The sequence below is a fragment of the Apteryx rowi genome, unplaced genomic scaffold, assembly GCF_003343035.1.
Source record: "Apteryx rowi isolate R43461 unplaced genomic scaffold, aptRow1 scaffold_318, whole genome shotgun sequence".
In the NCBI taxonomy this organism is placed as follows: Eukaryota; Metazoa; Chordata; class Aves; order Apterygiformes; family Apterygidae; genus Apteryx; species Apteryx rowi.
In genome coordinates, this window is record NW_020449619.1 from 851,478 (window position 1) to 874,711 (window position 23,234).

The 23,234-nt window shown below is 38.6% G+C and overlaps 1 protein-coding gene across 2 annotated transcripts in view; it reads right to left on the reverse strand.

Annotated features, from left to right (window-relative positions):
* Positions 1–838: 838 nt before the first annotated feature.
* Positions 839–23,234, reverse strand: part of SAMHD1 (SAM and HD domain containing deoxynucleoside triphosphate triphosphohydrolase 1) — a 29,446-nt gene continuing 7,050 nt past the window's right edge. For both annotated transcript variants that reach the window (XM_026070735.1, XM_026070736.1), the window contains exons 2-15: positions 22,689–22,761; positions 21,292–21,452; positions 19,757–19,872; positions 19,067–19,137; positions 17,840–17,995; positions 15,451–15,551; positions 15,233–15,341; positions 14,532–14,623; positions 13,012–13,127; positions 9,791–9,930; positions 6,931–7,026; positions 5,539–5,643; positions 5,095–5,232; positions 839–3,002 (exon numbers count right to left, since the gene is read on the reverse strand). In XM_026070735.1, coding sequence (XP_025926520.1) covers positions 2,880–3,002; positions 5,095–5,232; positions 5,539–5,643; positions 6,931–7,026; positions 9,791–9,930; positions 13,012–13,127; positions 14,532–14,623; positions 15,233–15,341; positions 15,451–15,551; positions 17,840–17,995; positions 19,067–19,137; positions 19,757–19,872; positions 21,292–21,452; positions 22,689–22,761 — 1,597 coding nt within the window. In that variant the 3' untranslated portion in view covers positions 839–2,879. The remainder of the gene's footprint in view (positions 3,003–5,094; positions 5,233–5,538; positions 5,644–6,930; positions 7,027–9,790; positions 9,931–13,011; positions 13,128–14,531; positions 14,624–15,232; positions 15,342–15,450; positions 15,552–17,839; positions 17,996–19,066; positions 19,138–19,756; positions 19,873–21,291; positions 21,453–22,688; positions 22,762–23,234) is intronic.

The window sequence follows — 23,234 nt, forward strand, 5'->3', positions numbered from 1 at the left end:
TGACTGACCACAGCTGAAAGCCGACTTTATCTCAACACAAAGGGGACTGGAGGGTGGCTCAACTGACTGCATCACAGCTGAGTGGCTCAACTGGTGGTGTAAATGTTTCTCCCTCAGTTCATCAGAAGAGTGTGAATGTCCCCCTGAGTCAGCCAGACCAGCATGAGAGGGAGTGCATACGTGGCTCGGTCCAACATAAGAGTATAAAAACTGAACTAGCAAAAGAATTTTGAAAAGAGTAACGGGCTTGAGCTGGTTTCAACCCACATATTCCTTCACGGGGACTGGGGACACCCATCATTGTGACGGTGAGCGTATTATAGAGACCGGCAACAGGGATCACGCTTGCATTGTGATTGAACTGTATATTGCAATTGCTATATTTTGCTAAGTGTAACTTACACTTGTATTGTGATTTCAGTATGTTGCCGTACCACTCCACTAAATCAAAAATCCCATATAACTTCAAATATCTTCAAATAATAAAAATTTGATATTAAGCATTATACTCTCCATGTGTAGAATATCTAAAAGAACCTGGTCAGAGAGTATGGGACTCTGACCTCCCCCCCGCCCACACACACACACACTCTGTGGTACCTTACAGCTGAACTGGCTCCCCTTCAATTACTATTTGCCCTGTACTTGGAGGTGGTTTCTTAATTTTCATTCACTCAAGAGCTGGAAGATCTGGTAGAGGCGCAGAGAAGCACCTCCACAGAACTGCATTTGTCCTCTAGGAGTACATTTGGTTGCTAGCCATTTATAACTATGCAGTAAGATAACCGTTTTTAATAATAAAGTTCACACATTGCAATTCATTAAAAGAATAATAAAATCATTGTTTATAAGTTTATTTTTAGTCCAGAGAGGCTCAGATTAACATGTTTGAGAAAAAGAAATGCTGTCTCAGAAGTTAACATCCGATACATTTATGTACAAATTTCTGAAACACATGGTTAACATAAGCAAAAAGCTTTTCCCAAACATAAAGTGCACCTTTTAGAACAGCTTCAAAACAAACCCAAGCAACAATAAGAAAATGTTCATTATTCGAACAAGTAAATACTTGATTTCATGTAGATAAGGGAGATAAATGCCTTCACTGTAGGATGTTATTTGTTGAAGCATAATAAAAAGTTCTTTCTAAGCTTTTAAAGAGGTAACAATATCTTGCAATAGAAGCTACATGGTACACCAGTAGATATGAAACACCATTAAAGATATGAACAGCAGAGGCTGCACAGCATCCCCCTTAAATAGATAAGCACAATTTCATAAGTAAGCAGCAGAATGCAAAACAATTTCTGGGTTTTTTTCATCAAATTAAATCTGAATAAGTAGTTGAATACTCATTCTCTTTACCTCTGCCGAACAGCTATAAGTTGCCACAATAAAAAGGGCAGAGGAAATGTAATAAGATATGAAAAGAGTTATGAAGTTCTCTCTTATAATGACTTCCCACTGTGTCAGTTTTAGAAACCAACCTAGTTATCAATGCTTGACTGCCAAAATCAAATGCTGAACTTGTTGTGTTTTTTTTTTAATAGATGTTATAAGAGTCTAAAACTCAGTCCAACTTCTCAGCATTACAGAACATTTTGCTTGGTATTTTTAGTTTTGATGGCGGGCTTTTTCAAGCATTTGGGTTTTATTTAATGAAAGCAGCCTTTAAAAAGAACGTTTGAGACCTGAGTAAAAGATAAGAGGAAAAAGGTCTTCCTCATTTACTTTTTCAACTGGACAGTCATTTAGCAACACTCACATTAGTATCACCAATAAGGGAAACTGTAAGAACCCTTATAATTCTACATGGGAGAGAGAACAAAAAAAAAAAAACAAAAAAAAAAACAAAAAAAACCCACACAGGAACAGCAATCACAAAGTCACAAAACACAAAGGATGCAAGAATGAAGGAATTAATGAAGGGTCTGTCTACCTAGTACAGTGTAATGCAGATACAAAGTGCACTTGGTTGCAAGGAGGAGCAGAGCCGTGTGCAGCATCCTTCTGGGACTAATTAGCCATGCTAAGAATTGTGCGCATGTCCACATGCTTTGACTCACATTCAGGTAGCTCTGCTTTCCTGCAAGTGCTCAAAGAATGGAAGTTTGGGGTAGTTTTTGTAGTTCAGTGTAGCAGTAAAAATATAACATTCAATGTATCAAAAATACACTATAAAAACAATAAAAGGCTGTCTGTTGCTGAAATGCATTGTTACTTCAATAAAAATTGCATGGTTGCTTTTATAGCAAGAGGACTGCATCTTCATCACCTTTTTTAATTCCAGAAACGTAATCTTTGGTTATTAAAAAGAACTCTCTTCCCCCCACCCCCAACTTTTTTAATTAAACAAAGTATGTTTTATTGTTCTTGAAGATGCCATCTATGGCTGTTTCAAAGTGCTATTATCTCTCTGTATTTTGAGAAGCATACTTACACTTCTCTCTTCCTCAGGTACTGCAAAGAACTGAGCTGAAGTTTATCTACTAGTTCATGCAACATTACAATTACCTTAAGAAGAAATCAGTATCAGGAGAAGCAGTAATGTCTTCAGCACTTCTTGTAATTATGGTGAATTTCAATTTTTTTTTTTAAGTTTCTCTTGCTACAAAGTGTCAATACATTCAAAAAAAATGAGAACTGATTTTTTTCTGCTGCAACAGGCTATTTGTTACATTTTCAAAAGTCCATTTTGAATATGCACTTAGTTAAAGTGTCTACATTAAAACAAACTGTACATATGCTGTATTGTAAAATGCATTACTGCATTGTTCTGTAAATTTTTTACAGTCCATCAAATTGGCTTTTAAGTAAGTTGCTACTCAGGACTACCCATCTTCTGAAGAAGGAGACTGAATAGTGCAAAAGGAAAAGTATTACTTATCAAAAGGAAGCCTTTGCTTGCAGCTGGATTCTGAAGCTGTTCTGCATTCATCCTCTTGCGTATTATTCCAGCTTTTTTTCATTGGAGTTAGATGAGGGGCAACCACATCACCATCCTATCATTAAAAGTCAGAAAATATTAGCAATAGTACATTATCTTTTGCTTTCTATCCTAAGTGAGGGGAAAGAGTCTCAGTGTCAGACTTAATAGGAAAAATAAATCCAAGGTCCTAGAAGCATAGTATATCAATGTTTATTGAAGACTGTGCTTCCCAGAAATGGGAACTGCTGTAGTCAGTGGTAATATCTGGTGGGGAAAACCTTCCACCCCATATCTGAGAAGCCTTAATCACTCACAGTTCACTTCTTCCTAAATTACTACCAGCAAATTCAGGAAAATCAGCAGGCTTGTATTTTGGGCATTGGTATACAAACTGGAAACATTAATGTAAGCTTTTGCTCTGAATTTCCCACAGAATCTCATTCAAGACTGCTGCAGTTTGCTAGAGGTAGGTGTTCAGATGTGCCTTTCACTGTCTTAAGGTATATAACATTGGTAGAGTAACTGGTATGGTCTAGTCAGTGGTGCTTACCATTCTCAGATACATAGGTTAATCTAATGTTCAAGCACTGCAAACCTGGAAAACAAGCTGATGGGACTGCCCTGGCAGGTTGCATATGTCCCACAGTCTGCAAGATATATATCCCTGAACTAGTAGATTGTGGTTGTAGGATAGAATCACTATGACACATGGATGCTACAAGCAGAGAAAGCCTATTACTTGATCCATTTGTAAAAAGCCCTTCTGAAATTAACTGCTCTCAAAGGACAGACACCAGAACTATTTATGTAAGAATAAGCCTTAAAACAAATTGTTCATGCCTACAGCTGTAGGCCCAGCAAACAAGAACACTAATTTACTGACTGTATTTTCATTTCAGAGGGTGTAGCTCTTTCCCTGAATGAGACTTGCAAGTGTCTCTGGAAAATAAGATGCAAAGTCAGGGATATTAACATACTCGGTGGAAAGGAAACATACATGGTTCACAGAAGAAATTGTTCACACCGCATTTGTTAAGCAACTTGAAGACTTTAATAGAAGCTTTTCCCCCCCCCCCCTCCATTTTCAGACTTGATCCCGCACAGAGCAGGACATCTGGAAAAGCACATGGAACTGAAGAAAGCTATTCCTTTTTGTGGTATGAATATTAGATGAACAAAAGTTAAAATGAACCATTAGGGGAGAAATCTAACAGCAGACCCACCATAAGTTTAGAAATCTGACAGTTCGTGCACCTTGCAGAGTGGCTCCGTTAGCATTCTCTAGTGAGAAAAGCTTACTTGATATAACCATAACTGCTTCCCAACCATGATGGATATACTGAAAGTATCAGCATATAATAATTTTACTAGATGAAGGCCCCCAGCTTTCTGTAAGAGGGCCACGATGGGGATACGGTATCACACATCACCAGTTTACAGGCTTCTTCACCACCTTTGGCAGGAAGAATGCAAAGCAAGACATATGGACTTTAGGCTTTCAGTTTTACCTGCCAGGATAGCTCTCACACTGTGCAAAAGGAATAACTTCATATCAGCTCTAACATGCCCTCTTCCTCACACCTGGTAACTTGAATGTTCTGAGATTTGACCAGAAGAAGAAACAAAGAGAACAGACAAGGCCTTCCCAAGTACTCGGGTTCTACTGATTAGTTCCCCAGAGAATAGAGCCTTGCAATCTTGTTTTTCCAGAGATTCTGCACTCTAACTCAGACCCAATGGGCTGATAATACATGTCCTGGGAGAGCAGGGAATTTGACAGCTGGTGAACATGGAAGGAAAAGCAGCAAAGCAACAGGAGGAACTCATCTGACCTCTTCCTTAGATGTTTTAATCTCTGTGGTGTTTTAAGCCTTTGTATGAGGCAACCTGCATCAAAGAACTAGTGAGTGTTTATGTGGACACTAATTTTGTTATAAAATATGACTTTTCAAATCATTTAAGTTAAATCAATACAAATCAAATCACTGTTCCAGTGAAATTAAAGTGTGCCTAGATGCAAGCCACAATAAAAACAGAAGGTATGTTATTGGGAAGCAGCTCTGCCACAAAGACAAGGCCTGAATCCCAAGACATTTAATGAAATAGCAAGTTTACAGACCAAGGTGAAAAGCTCCAAGAACAAGAAAATAGCATGAATTTGTTACCTGTGGTTTGGTGAAATCCCTCCTTATACACCACTGAATAAAATACTGTTTTGCAGCTGAAACAGTATCTGGATCCTGATTTTTGCAATAAACCCGAATAACCTGCTCCGCAAAAGTCTCAGGTAAAAGCTTCGAGACCTTTGCAATAAAAAAGAAATAAACTTTAGTCTCTCTTGGAATCTAGAGTCCACTGAACTTCAATTTCTTCATCTAAATACAAATTGAAAACACTAAGAAATATCCCACTATAAGCCTATGAGCTTTATCCAAAAGAATTAAATTTTTGTAAGACTCTCAAGCCTATACAAGTTAAACACTGTTCATATGTAACACCCACCCATCACATCTCCAGACAGCTGAACTACCACAAAGAAAGGTAATCGCTGACATCACAAACTGTAAAAAGATGCCCTTCAGAAGCCAGGTGAGGAAAATAAAGACTACCTGTTCTTTACTGATCTTCACTGCCTTGGTAGGATCAGCTTTGCAATAGAAGAGAACATTATCAATGGGGTTCTGTTCTTTCATTCCATAATCCATACTGATAACCTTGCATGAGAAACAAATAAAATGGCATTTGTTAATGTTCGTCCTTAGTTTTGGTACAATAAATATACAAAGATATGCATTATATTTCTGTAAATGACAGTAACCAAATAAAACTGTAATTAACAAACGTTTACTTAGTAAAATAATCTGATATTGGTATTTTTAAATCTTTTCTTCCACCATATTTCTCCCTGAAACTGCCAAGTCGACATGCGCATTTGCACCAACCACCTCCCAGTTGCACTCTGAAACATTCCAATTTCAAACAACGGGAACGTGCTGTTCCCTGGCCAGTCTAAGTCTTTCTGAACCCTACTATATATTGAGGCAGCAGTAGAGCTTAAGATTTTAAACATGAGGTGGTAAGACATAATTTATATCCACTTGGTAACCAACAGTTTTGCAGTCAGCAGGGAGAATAACCCACTTCCCCATGACTTCAGTTTACATGAGACAAGGAAAAGTACAGCTACCTACTTTAAAGCTACGTGAACTGCTATAATTTCACCCAGCCTGAAGTGAATCTTCAATATGAGAGCTTTAGAAGTGATGCGTGAAGTACTCTATACAAAGCCATTCACTAGCTCTTCTCAGAATTAATTCAGAAAAGGGTTTAAGCTATTAGATACTTGCACAATGCTCAAATCCTCTGCTCTGTTATGGGCTCCTTCCCACCACTGCTTGGGGAGATACTGAGCTGTGGCACCAAGACGCGTTACGCACAAGACAAAAACCTGGGAATAACTGCCGACAGGTTCATGCATCAGGTGTGAAATACCAGAATTTTGGAAGTCACTGTGCCCACTATCTTACCGCTTAGGCACAGTTGACTGGCCTTCAGAAACATGCCCACAGCAGTGGTTCCTAGATTGTGACCTTTAACACTTGTGTGCTAAAAACCAAAGGTTTTCCCTTTCCTTTTCAGAACGAGGACAATCACAGGAGAACACATTCTGCACAGTCACTGGGAACATAGATTGTCCAAGGACAATCTCTTATGAAGCTGCCTGAAGCCTCTGACCTGTGCAAGGCAATGCACACCCTAGGGAGAGCCACATCACCAGGCCCTCTGCAGCAAAACACTGCAAAAGGGAAGCTCATTGCTCTCAAAGCCTTGAGCTTTGAACTTCTGGACATGCTGCTCTAACTGTTCAAGTTATGAGGCTATTTATTTATTTATTTTAAACTTTGAAACTGAAATGTTTCAGATTTTCACTATGGCATACAAAGCTTTCTGTGACCGAGTAATTTTTACTCTAAGCTCGCCCTGAAAAGAAAGATGTTTACATCAACTATGAAATCTTCAGCCTTTGGCTCTACAGATGGAGGGTTCTTTTCAGGCTTGGAATTAGCAATTTCTTCTGACAGGCCATCGTATTCATCCTGAAAAGAGACAACAACTCAAATTATATTTATGCACCATCAGGTCCAGACCTGGGCAACAAAACATGGCACTCAGCCAAAGTTTTCATTTCTTCATAGCTCAGAGGGCTTTTTTTTTTAAGCAGTTTGACTGTTTTAATCCTTTTATACTTTAGATGACCATAAAGTTTTCTACCAGTTTTTAAAAACTAAACAAAACAAGGTTATATAATTGAAAATATCCCAATACTGTCAGCCTTTGGAGGAAGAGTTTTATGCCTGATGGGAAGAAAGGAGTGAAAGAAGTCTGCCCTGCTATCCAGGATGTTGACATTTTCACAAAAGCAGCAAAAAGTACCTTCAAGCAAACATTTACCAACACAAACATGTTTTGCAACTAAGCTCTCCACATTTTAAGACTAAATATTTTTATTGAACTTTTTTTTTTTTTTTAAACTAAGGGCTGCAGACTCTCACCCTGTAACAAAATTTTTATACCTGTAGTATAAACAAATCTGTACATTGAAAAATAAAAGAGCAAAAGAGACAAACAAGACCAGTAATATAATACTATAAAAAAAAAAAAGAAGAAAAAAAACCTCAAACTCCTAGACAAGCTTTGAAGGGGAGTTTTATCCACCTCAAGAGAAGGTGGTGGAAACCCACAAGGAGTTGGTTTGTTTCTAGATCTAAGAGAATATTCCTTCCTTATGGCTAGGCTAATCCAATGCATAGAAACAAAGTGTGATGGAGAGTAGTTGTTTATGGTAATATATAAGGTGTCTTTAAAAGGCTGTGGCTGGGTAGGAGAGAGAAGGTTGCCTATTCACCGTTGTCTAGGGCTGCTACGTTCTGGGCAAGATGAAATTTGCTCAAGGAAGATTTCCTGGGAGCAACTCAGACTCAACGGTAAAAAGGGTTTGAGCGCAGCACAGAGCATCCAGGAGAGTGATACAGAAGGGAGAGAATTTAACAAGCAGTGAATATGTCCATAGCACAGACAGAGAGACTGCTGAGAAGAGCAGGGAATCTCACACGTCACAAGGCTGAAGTGTACGTGCAGTTTGTCCTGACTCAAGAAGCCAAAGAAAAGTTTAGACTGAGAGCAAACCTAGAGGAAAGAATTGCCAGGAGGCTGTTGCCAGGACACAATTAGTGGGAGGCAGCCTTTTAACAAGCTCTTTTATTTGTATTCTATATCATTATAAATGCTCTCCATTTTATTGTTTGTTTGCTTAAGTTACCTATTCTAGTTCACATTGACTGGAAACTTCGATTTGAATTTTAAAATTCTTTAGCTATTTGGGATGCTCACTCTAAGCTCTGGCTAGTTTGGGGATCACAAAACATAATGGCTTTGCAGTCTCTTAAATAGCAGAACGGACACAGCTATATCCTATCTAGTCATTGCCCATCTGCAGTGCTGCAGAGGAAGTCAAGCCTCCACCACTCCTACAACAGACAACTCATGCACCAAGAGAAGAACGAATCCCCTTCCCTCCTCTCCTCTCCCCTCCCCGCCTGACCATCAGAAGCTGCAAAACATTGGATGGATATAATTGCTATAGCACCAGCAGTGATCCAGTTTTCTTTCAAAGCAACAACATACCAGATACCCAAAGATTCAATGTCTCAGGCTGGATTTTCCAAGTGAAAGTTTTCCTTTTCATTAATTAAGCTTCTAAAAGGAACCATTTAAAGGTGGAACTTACACAGTTTATATTCCTGCTCATTTCCTAATTTGGTAGACTGTCCTAAATTTCTCCTCAGAAGGACAGAAACTTTGCAATCAATGTATAGCCTTTTCATATTATGCTGGCATGTCTGAAGACTTTTTCCTTCTTCCTCAATATTTTTTCCTTTTTTTTTTTTTTTTTTTTAGTACAGAAAAAGTTGTATCATCTCTTAACACTCCTTTGGCTAAGATAAAGAACCCAAACCAACTCTCTCTTCAAAAGATAAGATGAACAGAGAAATAAAAGTATCTAATAGTCCTTTTCTAGCCTTGTTCTTTAAAAAACAAAACAAAACAAAAAAGCTGAATTATTTGTATTAAAACCTTCCAAATATGTTCAGCCACTTGTGGAAATTCAGCACGGAAAATTTCAGCATCATAGCTGAAGTTCAGAGGTTGTTAACTGTTGATTTCGTAACATACTACAAGAAAAGCTGAACCATCAAAAGTAACATCAGCTCTAATATAACATTCTGAAATAAGACATTAGATACAACAGCATTTAAACTAATTTTTGATGAGCAATTTGAAAGGCAAACACTGAAAAAAGATATGTAGGCTCATGTCAAGAATAGAATTTAACACCAAGAAATTGAGAAATTATTCATTGATGTTTGTTCTCAGTCACGAAAGTAAGCAAATTATGATTCAAAGCAAAAATATCACCAAATGTTCCTTGTTCTGTTGAAATTTTAATGAACATAAGATGACAATAATAGTCTTCTCAATCAATGGATTATAACAGCATTTTATGCAACTTTGTACTTTTTTTTTTTTTCCCAGAAAACAGGATTTTTCTGGAAATATTTCTGCAACAATCTATTTCTGAATTTCCATCTTTTGCCATTCTTCTGCCTGTTTGTATAAAAGACTTCCCATTTTTCTTAAACATATTCAATGGCTTGGCTACGTAAAGAGAGCAAGAGAGCTTTTAACACTATTTGGAACGGCGGTCAAGAAAAAAAAAATAAAAAGAGGAAAACGCAGTCAGCTGCTTAGAGAACATTTTTAAAGAAAAGGAATTCTCAATCTTCCAGCAATGGAGATTACCTTTGCAATTTCCTTCACTTTTTCAGGCTGAGTCTCTCCTAAAAACTTGTATAATTCACGCCGCTCTATTTTCTGCAAAATTTCTCGCGCCTCAGCCAGTTCTGGACAACTTGAGTGCAGAATCTCCAAGTAGATATTATCTGCCAAAGTTGCATTGATTTTTGTTAAATATGACAAATTTCAGTGTCACAGCAAGCAAAGCAAAAACGCATGTAGAGGGACAAAGGTTAAATAAACCAAAAAAACAGGTGGTTCAGGAAGATTACCCACTTTCAGAGAATGACCCAACAGGCTAGTCTGACAACTGAAGAGTCACTTAGAATATACTCTTGGTTTTCACAGATTTATAACAGTTTTTGACTGAAAAACTAACTCAGTTCTCACCCTTACAAGTTTAATTATTTCACCAGAGGTTGCTTTCTGTTCTCATTTAGCCAATCTCTGTTCAGCAGAACATCCCCAGCACTAATACGCTCTGGGACAAGGGTGCTACATTTTACAAATGAAAAAAATACTTCTGTTAAACTTCAAAAATTTCTCAAGCTTTGGATGCTGCAATCAAAGTCCCCCGTTCTGTTCCCACATGACAGTGAAGTAGGCAGTGTGGTTCCCACAATCAACATGAGCAGCAAGAGACAGATTTCTTTTGATGTGGCTTCAGTGCAGAAAGGTAATTTTGGCTGTCCTAAAGAAACCACTGCTGTCAGGATTCTGTTCACATGTCACACAGCCAACACAGGTGCGCTCTGTGCATGCACTTGCATTCTTCTGGCCCGAATTATCTGTGCGACTTTGCCGTGCACAGCGAGTATAGTTCTACAGCATGCTGCCTGGGAGAGCAAAGTTGGCTTAAGAAGCTCCCAACCCACTGCATAAGCACTGCTGTGATCCAGGTTTACCAAAACACCTTTACAGAGGATTATTTTCATGGACAATAAGGTTGATCAGAGTATGAAATTACTTCATAAGGAACAACAGACTAGGACTCTTCAGATTTAAAGAGAGAACCTAGGGGAAATAAGCCTATGAACAGATATATTGTGCAAAGGCAGTAACAAGGAATTATTTGCTGTCTTATCTATTACTAAAACTAGGATTTACTGTTGAATCAAGAGACTGCAGATTCAAAAACTAGAGGTAGATTTTTATCCAACATGGAGGAAAGCCGCGGAAATCACTGCTGAGGAACATCACAGAAGTTTACTGTTTACACAGGTCCAAAAGGCAGTTGGACAGTTTCACAGAAGAATCATTCATCATGGACCAGTAAATACAAGCCTGCTGTCCTCTCAGAAGTCCTCAGGTCGCAGCCACTGGCAGCAGGGAAGGAAGTATCTCAGCTTAAGAACAGGAGAACATATTCTTCCCTCATAGGCCACTGCTATATCTGAAGTCGGGATATTTCCCTCATCCTTCAGTTTTACTGTAAAGTCCAACTCTCCTTGTTGAACAGAATAGCCCTGGCAGCAGCGGTGATGTTCAGCTCTCTGCTGTTGCAGACTGCAAGAGGCATGTGGCAGAGGACAGTCCTGGTGTCTCTGTCCACAGCAGCATTCTCAGCCAGGTACTGAAGTTACAGCAGGGCCCTGGCACTAACTTGCCCAGCACAGCTGCTCTGGCAGAGCAGACAGCAAACAGCCCACAGAGAACTAGATCGCAGTCCACAAAGAACTCTTGCCTTTCTGCCTGGCTTTCTGTGGCCCAACACTGCAATTCATGCTCCCCAAAAGTTACTCCCACTCCAAGCCAGGCAATTCTTTTCCCCAGGGGTAGAGGCAGGCTGTATTAGAGAAGGGTCCCCACTTCATTCAACACCAGACAGCAGGCAGTTCCTCATCTCAGCACTCTGTGCAGCCCCTTCACCAGCTCAACACAGCAGGTCTGTGGTCAGGCTGCACGTGGCTGTTGCTGCTAAGAAAGGATTGCAAAAGGAAAGCCCTTAGCATGACACAGATTAAGGCATGCAGAGCCCTCTGCAATAGTGCCCTTGGCCTCTGTCACCTTGACCACAGGCCGAAGATAAAAATGCACAAGTCCCTCCATTGCCCAGTTAAGGCTTGATGATGGAAACTCAGGAAAGTTGCCTTGCCACTCAAGAAAGATGCCTTGGGAATCCTCGTAGCTGTAGCTCACAGGCTGCCAGCCCTTGGGGGCACCCATCAGCAGGGTCGGCAGCATCCTCTGCCCTTCAGTCTCCCTCACCAAAAAACCTTCAGTGTAGCAGGGCTTGCCATGCCCATACTGGCCTCCATCATCCATGCTGCAAGAAGGTGGTGAGGGGATGCCACAGCACTGAAGAGAGGAACACTGGTGTGCTCCACAGTGAAGAGCAGGAGAGGGAGGCAAAACCAAAATGCCAGGTAGTGAGAAGCAGGTGAACTGCACAACAGGAGAGACAACACAACTCATGCCAGTTATCATGAATTCAGTAATTTCAGTGTTTCCTGCTCACAAGGCTGACCCAGATCTCAAGAAGTGGGCGCCAGCAGAGTCAGAGTATATTTACAGAAAGCCACCACAATGAGCATCAGCTCATTTGCTTCACTCTGGAATCATGTTGGACATCCCCGCACGCCTTTAAGCAGGTTGCTGCTCTGCATACTTACCCTGCAAGAACAATTCTGATGAGCTCTTGGCAGAGCAAGCAGAAATTTTATGTAGTGAACCAAGTTGTTCGTAAAGTCTCTTTTCTTTATGTTGCATTTGCTAGCAGTGTAGCAATGTCTTAAAACACCAATCAAATCAGATGTTATCAGAGCCCTTAGGAACCTTAGTTAGTTCCCCAGTATAATGGGCATACAGTACTCCTCCATTTGAAGTAACTAGACAGAGTATCACTCAGAGCTGACTTGTATCCCACCTGTGACAAGTACAACAAAATTGGGGCACAGGTATGACCTTCAGACAGCAACTCTTGCAATAATCTGGATTTCAATGCATGCAGAACATCATAAGCTGCTGCTTCTCTCTCTCTAGAAGTACAAACAAAAGCTATTTAAACTGGAAGGTTTTAGTTTCCCAGCAAGATATCAGAGCACAGAGATATGATGGTCAAGATCTGACTCCCATCTGTTTATAAAAGCAGTATTTCAGAGTCCTAGTCATAGACCAGATTCACACGCCAACAGCTGTACAAACAGGAAAAAACATTCCCCATTCTAGTGGGTACTCATGTTCTTTTACTTAAAACAAAACAAAAAAAAATTACTGAGACCTCATACCAGTTAGCTTAGTGTAGGCTTCCATATCCTCCATGGCTGTAGAAATTCTGTAGGGTGTTCCTTTAGAGCCTTCTATTTTAAAAAACTGGTCTGCTTTTTGAAAGGCTTCTGTAATCCTATTTTGAGACAAAATTAAGACTTAAGAAAAGCTTCATTTTGAAGCATCTTATTGTTTAAGAGTCAGAAAAGAAATGATTCAGTATATTATAAATACAAGACAATAAATGAAACTGTAGTTCAAGCATACAGCAGAACCCAATCCCACTGCAACATTTCCTACCTCCATGTTGTCATTGCACATTTCAATAAAGAATCTTTCTATTTACTGAAAGCAGATTTGGATCAAGCCTTAACTTTATTTCAACGAATCAGGAAGTACACTTGGTTCTGCTTCAGACTGTGATCTTAATATTGCTTAGTTGATTGCAGAACCCTACAAGACAGTGACATGGTCAGTCAACCGCAATGAGACTACATCACAGATGACCATATCCTTGGACAGACTAGTTGCTCCAGGAGTTAACTGCATGAACACAAAGCTTGTAAAGGTAAAGCGTCATGAACGTGCAGTATTTCTTCAGGTGCAAAGAAGTGCTTAAAAATTGACTAAAAACTGACATTCTAAAGATGAGCAAAAGTTCTGAAGTCCCCTGTATCTCTTGCTGTCATTTACAGCTTGTGTTTTGATTTGGGTAGACTGCTAAAATCACAGTAAGCCAAGAACAAAATTTCTATGATGTTTCACTACTCACACTTAGGTCCTACTAAACCTTAGGATTTTTAGCCTGAGTGTAACTGACTGCTTTTGAGGATCACTAAACCATGAACCAAAAACTATGAAATGAAAGAAGTCATGAATGATTCCTGTACTGTGTGATCTCCTGCACTCCTTTTTTCTAAACTTAACAGATGGTTACTCAGCAGCCAAGTTCATCATGAAAAAACATTTGGGGATATTAGCATTTCTGCTTTTGAAGAAAAGTAAAGGGAATAATGCTATAGGGAAACCTCTACATATTTACAGACATCCACAAGAGAGGTACAAATGTGGCAGCCAACTGAGATGGTCCTGACCAATTTCTGCTGTGGCATTACATAGACGCAAAGACACAGATCTCAGCTGAGCTGCAGTAAACTTGCTCATTGCTTTAGTCTATTGGTAATCTTGCTCTACTAAATAGTCAGTTTGAGCTGACAATCTTTATCTGCAAATTAAATTTTCATTGTCAGCAATTATAACAGCATAAGCACAACCTAGTGAAATGTTTCTTCAGGGTTTTAGTAACTTGCCTCTAATTGATTTTCATGTGGAAGGATGTTGTTGTCCCCTTCTCTTTTATTATTCACAGCCTCCACAATACTCCAGCACTGAATATTGCCATAATAAAAATCAGGTTGAATAGACCAGTGGCTTTTATTACACATGACAGCTTATTGATTAGTTGAATATTCCAAATGTATACACAGTTTCAATAATTTAAAATAAATGGTATGCAATAAAAAGAAAGCATAATACTTGCATTATTTCAATGATGTTGCCAACTTTATGCTGGTATGCTCGCCGGTGCAGGCAATTTCGTGTGTGGAACATATCATACAAATTTCCAACTTCCTGAATCAAAAAAACCCAGTTACCTTTTACTTTTGATCCTGTTTCAATTGGAGAAATAAAACAATCAAGGAAGCAAAGGAACAGACTCCTTTCATTTGCAGCATACATCAGAACAGGTATTTTTCACAATTTATCAATTCTGAAATAGATTCAAACCATGAGAAGGCAGAAACTTGTCAATGAACCCAAATAGTCGGGACATACCAGATGGGCAGAGAACAAGACCTCGTGCTCCTGTAAAAGCACCTCTCCAAGGCCACATTCACCTCGTGTTCAGAAGATTTTGAGCAGGATAACACATAGCTGAGGATTTTATAGAGTCTCCCTTGGAAGGGCTCATCACAAACCCTGCAAACTGAAGTTTGCTCTGTTCCTCCTTTCCTTAAACCTGTTACTTTCAACACCACCTCACAGAGCAGGAGCAAATTGTTCCTCTTCCTTAGTATGAAGTGCCCAGCAGGCAACTCCCTGCATTCCCCCATGCAATCCAATTCACAGCTATACCACACTACCTAAGACAGGCTTCACACATCACATTTTTCAGTATGCTGCTATGTCTGTCATGTCTTTTATTGCTGAGCATTTCCTCAGTTCACACGTACTGCTTACCTTGTCACGGGTACAGACATGCTTCTGATTTTTTACTTCACAGACCCGAGTGAATTTAAGTAATCGTTTATAATCAAAATTATTCTGGATTCCTAGGTGATGGCAATCCCTAAAAATATTCCACAGAGAGCATTTAACAATGAGATCATATTTACTGTAAGTGTAGTAGCATTGTTTCAGTAGGAATTTAATAAAAACAGAAACCATAAAATTTGTACCTTGCAAAATAATCCCATTTGTCAACATCAATGCCATTTTTTTTGTTAGCTACTATTTCATAAAGGAAACTTTTCTCCTTTCGTCGACCAAGGTAGGGCCACTAATAACAAGGGAGTCAAGAAAAAAAAAATCAGAAATAATAATGAATTAAAACATACAAACAATGTCAGAACAATTTTTCACAAATAGTAGCAATACATTTTGATTTTGCCTGTAATAGACATCCAACACTGAGTTATCAAAGAACACAAAAAGAATAAAAGAGCTTTTGAAGCTAAGCTGGGCATTAGAAAACCAGAACTAGGGCTTAATAAGCCAACTTCCTAGAACTTCAGAAAGAATAAAAGAACATGTATACAAGTATTTCATTTCCCATTCTGCTAAAGCAAAGGAACTTTTAAAAGGGAGAAACCAATGGGTAGCAATTAAGAAGGGGAAAGACTGGATTTTTTTTTTTTTTTTAAACTCTCAGGGAATTATTTAAACCTCCAAACATATCACTGTCTTGCAGTCTTCTGCAATCAACTGTAGAACTTTCTAGAACATATATAAATAATTATTTTAAAACTATTATAAATAAAAATTGCCTAAACAGCCAGCTGCTTAAACTACTAACCCACAGTTGAAGACCAATGCAGCCATGAGCCAAACGCGAAATGAATTTCAAAACTGTTGTAAAACACGAGTTGCACATAACCATTACCCTCTTGCAGATGTAAGCATTCTTTAATTATACAAACATTGCCACAAAGTAGCTTTGAAATTCTGCAAAGAATTCCTATTCTAAAGAATAGCCTGCACCAACAACAAAGGACTCTGCTACTGCACAATGTTCTCAGCAACAAAATTGAAGAATGAGTTCTTTACGTCAAGACCAAAAGGCCTGCAACCTGATAATATCATAGCACAGACAACTCGTCAGCAGATAAGCCTGTACTCTGATAAGACCACAGCACAAATGACTGTCAGCGGAAGACCCTGCATCCTAACACCAGGAGGATCACAAGAGGTTTGCCGCATACCATGTATACCATTCCTTTTCCTATTATCCCACCGGAAAACAGGCATACAATTCAGACAAGAAAAAGAAGACAATGGGTAACAACCTGGCCTAAGATCTATGGAAGCAGCAACTTTCTGAGGCAAAGGACCACCTCATAACACGTGATGACTCAAAGGGTATAAAAGATCTGTGCAAAATCTAGTTTGTTGTCACCAGTCAAGAAGAACCCCAGAGACTGAATGAAGATTCAACAGCCAGTGCCCAGACTATTCGGACACATGCGTCTTGGTGTTTGTGAGTAGTTGAGTGTGACAGTGTGAGTGAATGAGATCTGTGAGCAAATAAGTGTAAGAGGGTGAAATCAACTTAGAGACTTTATAAATAAATATCCTCTTCCATAAGATCTCAAACTGAATATTACTATGCTAAATTCCCTATGTTGTCATCAGAGACTTCCAAAACACACAGGAGCACTATACATTAATACAGCAGAAAATAATGGGTAAGTGCTAACATTTGCGGGTGATTTCTTTGAGACAACATGCAAGTGCTGATTAGGACCAGATTGTCATGACAGAGGTCACCCATTGAGGAGTTCTTTAATTTGGTAGGAACTGAATGGGTGTTCTTGAAGAGATGACAACAGCTGTAAAGTGTAAAGTGAGAAGAGAGGACTTCAAACATAGAGAATTAATTATGATCTCTTCTTCATCGCCTCTTGAGGCAACACATTTCTTCAACTCTTATACTTCTTCTGCATTTCCTACTGCAATAAATCCAAACATTTTGTTACCATCTACAAAGCCAATGTGGCTCTGGCTCTACTCATGCACTTGGGCAATGCTTTCATTGCTCCCTGCCTCATTTCTGCCAGTTCTCAGTCTTCTTATTCATTATCAGCTTGTTACTCTAAACTATCTCCATGTTTTCTTCATATGGCCACTTAAAAACACAATCTCCCATCAGCACTACCTTCAGTGCTTCCAATAAACAGGCTGGATTTATCCTAATCTGGTCATTTAAGATACCTATTAAAAATTCAGTTCCACCAATCTAGTTACAGTAACTTAAGTTTACTACATATAAACAACATTTTTTTTTAAAAGATTAATCTTAAGACTTTGAGGCAAGAGCTTCACAGGATGATGCAAGTGCATAACTTAGTGAAGCTACGACCTAAGGCCAGCACTCTAAGAAATAACACTACACTTCTCTAGAGTATTTCATGCCAGGATTCTCAGGATTTCACAAAAATATATGTGTGTGTGTGTGTGTGTGTGTGTGTGTATATATATATATATAAAAGAGAAGCAAAAATTATATTCCCTTTCAGTAAAATTTAAAACATTTATAGGAATATCCACAGAAGCAGTACATTGACTCACCGATTTTTCACAAGTGGTTTCATCTATAGGCCCTCCTATTTGTTCCTTAATAAAGTTCATATCTTCCTCCAGGACAAGACCATAAGATTCCATGACTTTTTCTAGTTTATTGGAAGTGATCAGGTGTTCAAACATTTCAACAGAACCAGTTTCATGCTGTGGAAAAAAAAAAAAAACATGTAAATGTTGCTTTACAAAGTTTCTTCTTCTTCAAATCTTTCCTGAAGTGTCAAAACTTTCTCCCAAGCAGCACTGAGTAGCATTGCCTGGCATAGCACATATGCCTGGTCACATGAAAGCGTAGCACTGGTGTGATTTTACATTCATTTTGTATCTACCCAAACAGGACTAACACCCTGTCCACAGTCTCCAAAAACAGAATTTTCAGCATAGAGCTGTTAATTACATATTTTTAATAAACAGAAGTAAGAGAGTTACAATGTTAAAGGACAAAATAAGCAACTTTGCCATGCAGTAGATTAACAAGTTTACTCAGCTGATTTTGTTTAGAATTAACTTACACGCAGAGGATTGAAAGGAATGTATTACATTTTATTCAAAGCATACAACCCTTGAAAGCCCGAAGTTCCTCAACATTTGAATTCTAACCACTGTATTAAGTATCTGGACTTTGAACTAAAATCTCAAAATTGAAAAGAAGTTACTGAATGATATTTTGCATCTGTAAAATATATTCTGAACAAAGTTACCAATATATTTTAAAGCATGATACTGGCTTAAAATGATCAATGCAGTCTTAATGAATTTTGCCCTTTCAGAACCTTACTACAGGCATTGTCAAGATTGAGAGTTTTCTTTTCCTTGTCATTCAATGAGATATTTGCAGAAACAGGACACGCTTACACAAACAGAAGATCTCAAGACATTACACAGGGGAGTTCAAGAGTGTTTTCACTTTCAGGAAGGAGATGCTGGTTATAAATGTATGCCCTCGCTTACCCACACCTTCTTCTGCTTCACTAGAAAGGCTACATCTGCTCATGGCCAACACTAAGGTGGGGGAAAATTCCCCAAATGAGTATTTAAAGACAACAGGGAAATCTCCACAGGACTGGGAGATGACTTTTTTAATTACATCATCAAAATGATTCAGTAAGAAAAGGCTAGGTGACTATACACTCACAAACACCAGCCAATCTTTTAAGATGAATTATTTTCCCTTTAAAAATTTGAGCTTTCTTTTTATTTTAATAGTGAAATGCCTACCTTCCACTTCAAATCTGGACGAACAAGTGGAATAAATCTTCCATCGAACATGTGTGAAAATGGCCCATGCCCTTAAAAATAAAGATTACATAGGTTTAATCTGAGACATGCTCATCAGTAAAACTATTTGGAACAAGCTAAGTACCCGGATTCTCATGTAATTGCCTTCAACTTTGCATCATCTATTAGCAAGATTCAGCTACAGCAAGTACACTTCACTAATGCAACATCTTAACTACTACTTCACTCAGCATACCCAGTTCCATTACCTACAACATAAGCAAATACTTCAGTAACATTAGGTATATTAATTACTCTATGACAGCTCTGAAAAAGATAGGCAGTTTTACAAAATAATCATGAAAACTGTCAAAAGGGCCACTAACTTTCCATCTGAGATGTTACTGGAGGTTTTAAGAGAACTGAAGATAACACTGAAAGAAGAGGACACTTAAGCCACAGAGGGAATAATTCAAAGCACCATACTGAAAGGACATGAAAGAGTGGCTAAGCTGTCTACAGATTTACCAAGTGGACTTGCCTAAATAGAGAGTTACTCCAGACTAAACAGGAATAGGTAAATCCTGTTGCAGAATATGGCGATGCATTGAGCAGCCAGAAACAGTTCTCATGCTCTGATCTCATAGCCATCTTTTCAAAGAGAAACAAGCCATCCCAAACGTTGCTTACCCAAATCATGACAAAGCCCAGCAATCTCAACGCAGAGGATGTCTCGTTGGGTTATATCCAGTTCTGGTTGTCTTTCCTTCAGGGCACGAACCAGACATCCTGCTAGGTAGCCTACCCTGTTGCAGCAAAAAACAGAAAGTGAAGATAATAGTATTCCAGGCTGAATAGAAAGACAGAAGTTCACCAAATCTATTTTGCCACATTAAGTCACAACCCTAGTTTGACAGGCAGCACACAACAAATATTCAAGCCCTGACCTGCACAAGAATCACGGAAACAAATTACTTCCTGTAGTAGAGCCTTAGTAACACATTTGAAAGCAAAAATGTGACAGATTTCATGCCCAAAACAGAGACATTAACAACTGCATCCTAAGCATGGTATTCCAACAGCAACAGTTCTAGGAGGACACATTCTGTACTTCTCTCCCATAAATCAAACGTGTTACTATCAGCGTTCTCTTTAATTTCCAATTTAAACCCTCACAGGTTTTATAAGAGGAGGAAGTATCTTTTATTAGATCGAACTGTAATTTTTTTTTTTTTAACTAGACCAATAAACATACAAAGTTCACTTCTATTTTAAACGTCAAGAAGTCTTTGAAATGATATACGAGTTAAGAACAACTGTCCTAAGTTTAACTATATAGATTAATTGAACTGTTCGAAATAAAAATTTGTTGATAACAGTGGAGTTTTCAGACTCCTGTTCTCACAGCTTTATTTCTATTCCTCAGGTTTTTATATTTCCAGGTTTATTAGATGCTGTTAATTTAAGCTTGCCTCACTGGTTTGACCCTTTGCAATAATCATTTGCATCTTGTTAGCATTCTGGGGGACAGTAGCCAGACTTTCTCCAAAATATTTCCATACTACAAAAGCAACTTTAGGCTGGCCAGATCACCTGAAAAAAAAAACACTGAGTAGTTTAATTTCTGTGCACTGGGGGATATGCCTTTAAAACAAGCTTAAACTGGTGATTACTCAGCTTCTCTGTAGATTGTGAATGATCTAAGTAATGATACCTTTTTAAAGCATACCCCTGGAAATCCCAATGTCCACCATCTGTTTCTGTTTAACTTAGATGACAAATAGTCAGACTGTTAACTGTAATATATTGCATAAACCGTACTTAAGTACAAATGCAAACATTACAGCCAAAATCCATTTCATCTGTGCTGGGTAATATAAGGGTAATACAACTGTCTGACAAGTCATTTATGGCAAACTCAGTATCCCTCCCTAACTCAATTTAGACCAGGAAGAACATAAAGCATCCACAGTTTCTGATTAACGTTATTCTTCTCATAAGAAAAAAGAAGGGGGGAAAAAAGAAATCTAACAATGATCCATCTTGCAGATTTCATGGGTTTGCTCTATAAAAAGTCTAAGAGAACAGCCAACACCCACAATTACATAGGATATACAGGAACATTCACAAGACAGAAAACGCCATACAGCTGCCTTCACAAAGTGGAATCAATCTCAGGGAAATTAAAATGCAAGAGACATGCATATAAGAGAACACCACCTTACCCTAAAGAGTGTTCAAAGCGGTTGTGAGAGGCTCCTGGAAATACAAAGTAAGTGCCACCCAGCTGCTTAATGTATCGGAGGCGCTGAAACTGAGGAGTGTCAATGATGCGAACAAGAAGAGGATGTATTTCAATGTGCCCATGAATCGGATCATTAAAAACCTACAAGAGTCAAACAATAATGAAAACAACATTTAAAAATTGACTTTTAAAAGAAACAGGTGCTGCCAAGACAAAAGATGTCTATAAGGGTCAGCTATTTGGGGGAAAGGGGCTGTTGTTTTCTTTTCTCCTTTAAAATAGCCATATCCTGTCTATCCTAAGATCATGCTTTATCTTGGAGAACTACTTAAGTGTGACATCCAAAAAGATAAAGCTATGCATTTCAGAGGGCAAAGGAATCTAAGTCAAAATCTCTAAAAATGTTATCTGTATCTGTTTAATTCTGATACTTAACACTTGAGAAAACTGCTGTCTTTATTAATGGCAACATCTGCCATTCCAATTAAAGCAGGATACCACAACACATTTCTGAGATATACAATAAGAAGTGTGCAGTTTCACAGTGCTTGCATTTTTTTTTTTAAATCAAGTCAAATTTCGCAGAGCGGAAATTATGATTCCAAGCTTTTTTGTAAAATAAAAGACAAAACCCAAGATAACTGCATTTTGAAAGAAGTACTCCTGGACCACTTCCAAGTATGCATTTTAAAAAATGTCTTAATAACTACAGTGACTTATTAGAGAAGATAAACATAAACACATTTAATCCTTGCATCAAAACAGAAGATAAAGTCATTTCAGGATATACATATCTTGGCAAAATACTGAAGAAAATAAGATTCTTTATGGCAGTCTCTCTCCTCACTGTCCTTAAACTGATAGGGCTCTAACAGATGTGCAGAATGCTGAGGGATGCATGTAGTGGCCAGTCTTTACCTGAATTAAACTAACATATAACAGTGTGAGAAGCTGTTGTACACTGCAAACAGTGGAACGGAAAAGTAGTCGGCCAACCCAAACCTGGGGCTAAACTAATAAAGAACAAAAAGGAAAGACTCTACCAGGCAAAAGATGTGAAAGGGGAGCTTCGCACCACATTCCCAAACAACAGCTCACTTGCTCTTTCAGTTTCTCACAGCTGCCAGGTGCCCACATCAAGCTCTTAACTGATGATCTTAACAACTTCACTGGTTAATGTGGTTTTCAAAGACCCCCAACTATGAAGGAGAAAGGGCTTGGAGTTCCCTGCTCTAGAGAAGAAAAGCACCACAGCAGCACAGGCTGGCACCACTGAGCTCAAAGAGAATGGGGGAAGCGACAGGAAAGTGTTCTGAAGTGCCAGTAACAGCTGGAAGCACCGGCCTCACTGGCCTCCCCGCACAGCAGCATGGTTACCTTCATGATGTCCACGTGCTGCTGTCGCAGTTTGTTCAGGCAGGCGAGCACTTTCAATCTCTCAGCCGGGAGGCTAGAAGAAAAAAAATTGAGAGCAAAATTTCTTACGCGTTCTCCTTTACAGTTTGCAGTATATAAGGATTTACTTGTGCGAGTTCATATTACTCTGATCTTTATTAACTCTTTTGGTGGAAATACATATTTCTATGTCTTTTTTTATCAGAAAAATATCAAAAGCATTTATCTTTTCCAAGGTAAGTAGAGAAGGAAGGGAACATATCTACATAAGTTGTCTGTAAGCAGTGTAAGTGCTTGTCACACTTCTACACAAGTGAGAAGCAGAAACACCAGGAAATACACAATTTTTTTTTAATCAATTTCTTTTAGGAAAAGTCACATTTGGGGTAAGTCCTTTAAATGTGTCTGAAAGATAACATACAGTGCCCAAATAACTGACATTTTAAGGTTGAGAAACTCCTCAAACTGAAAGGTCTGAAAGGTCATAATCCCAAATAAGCAATACTTTTATACATTTCTTCCAAAGTC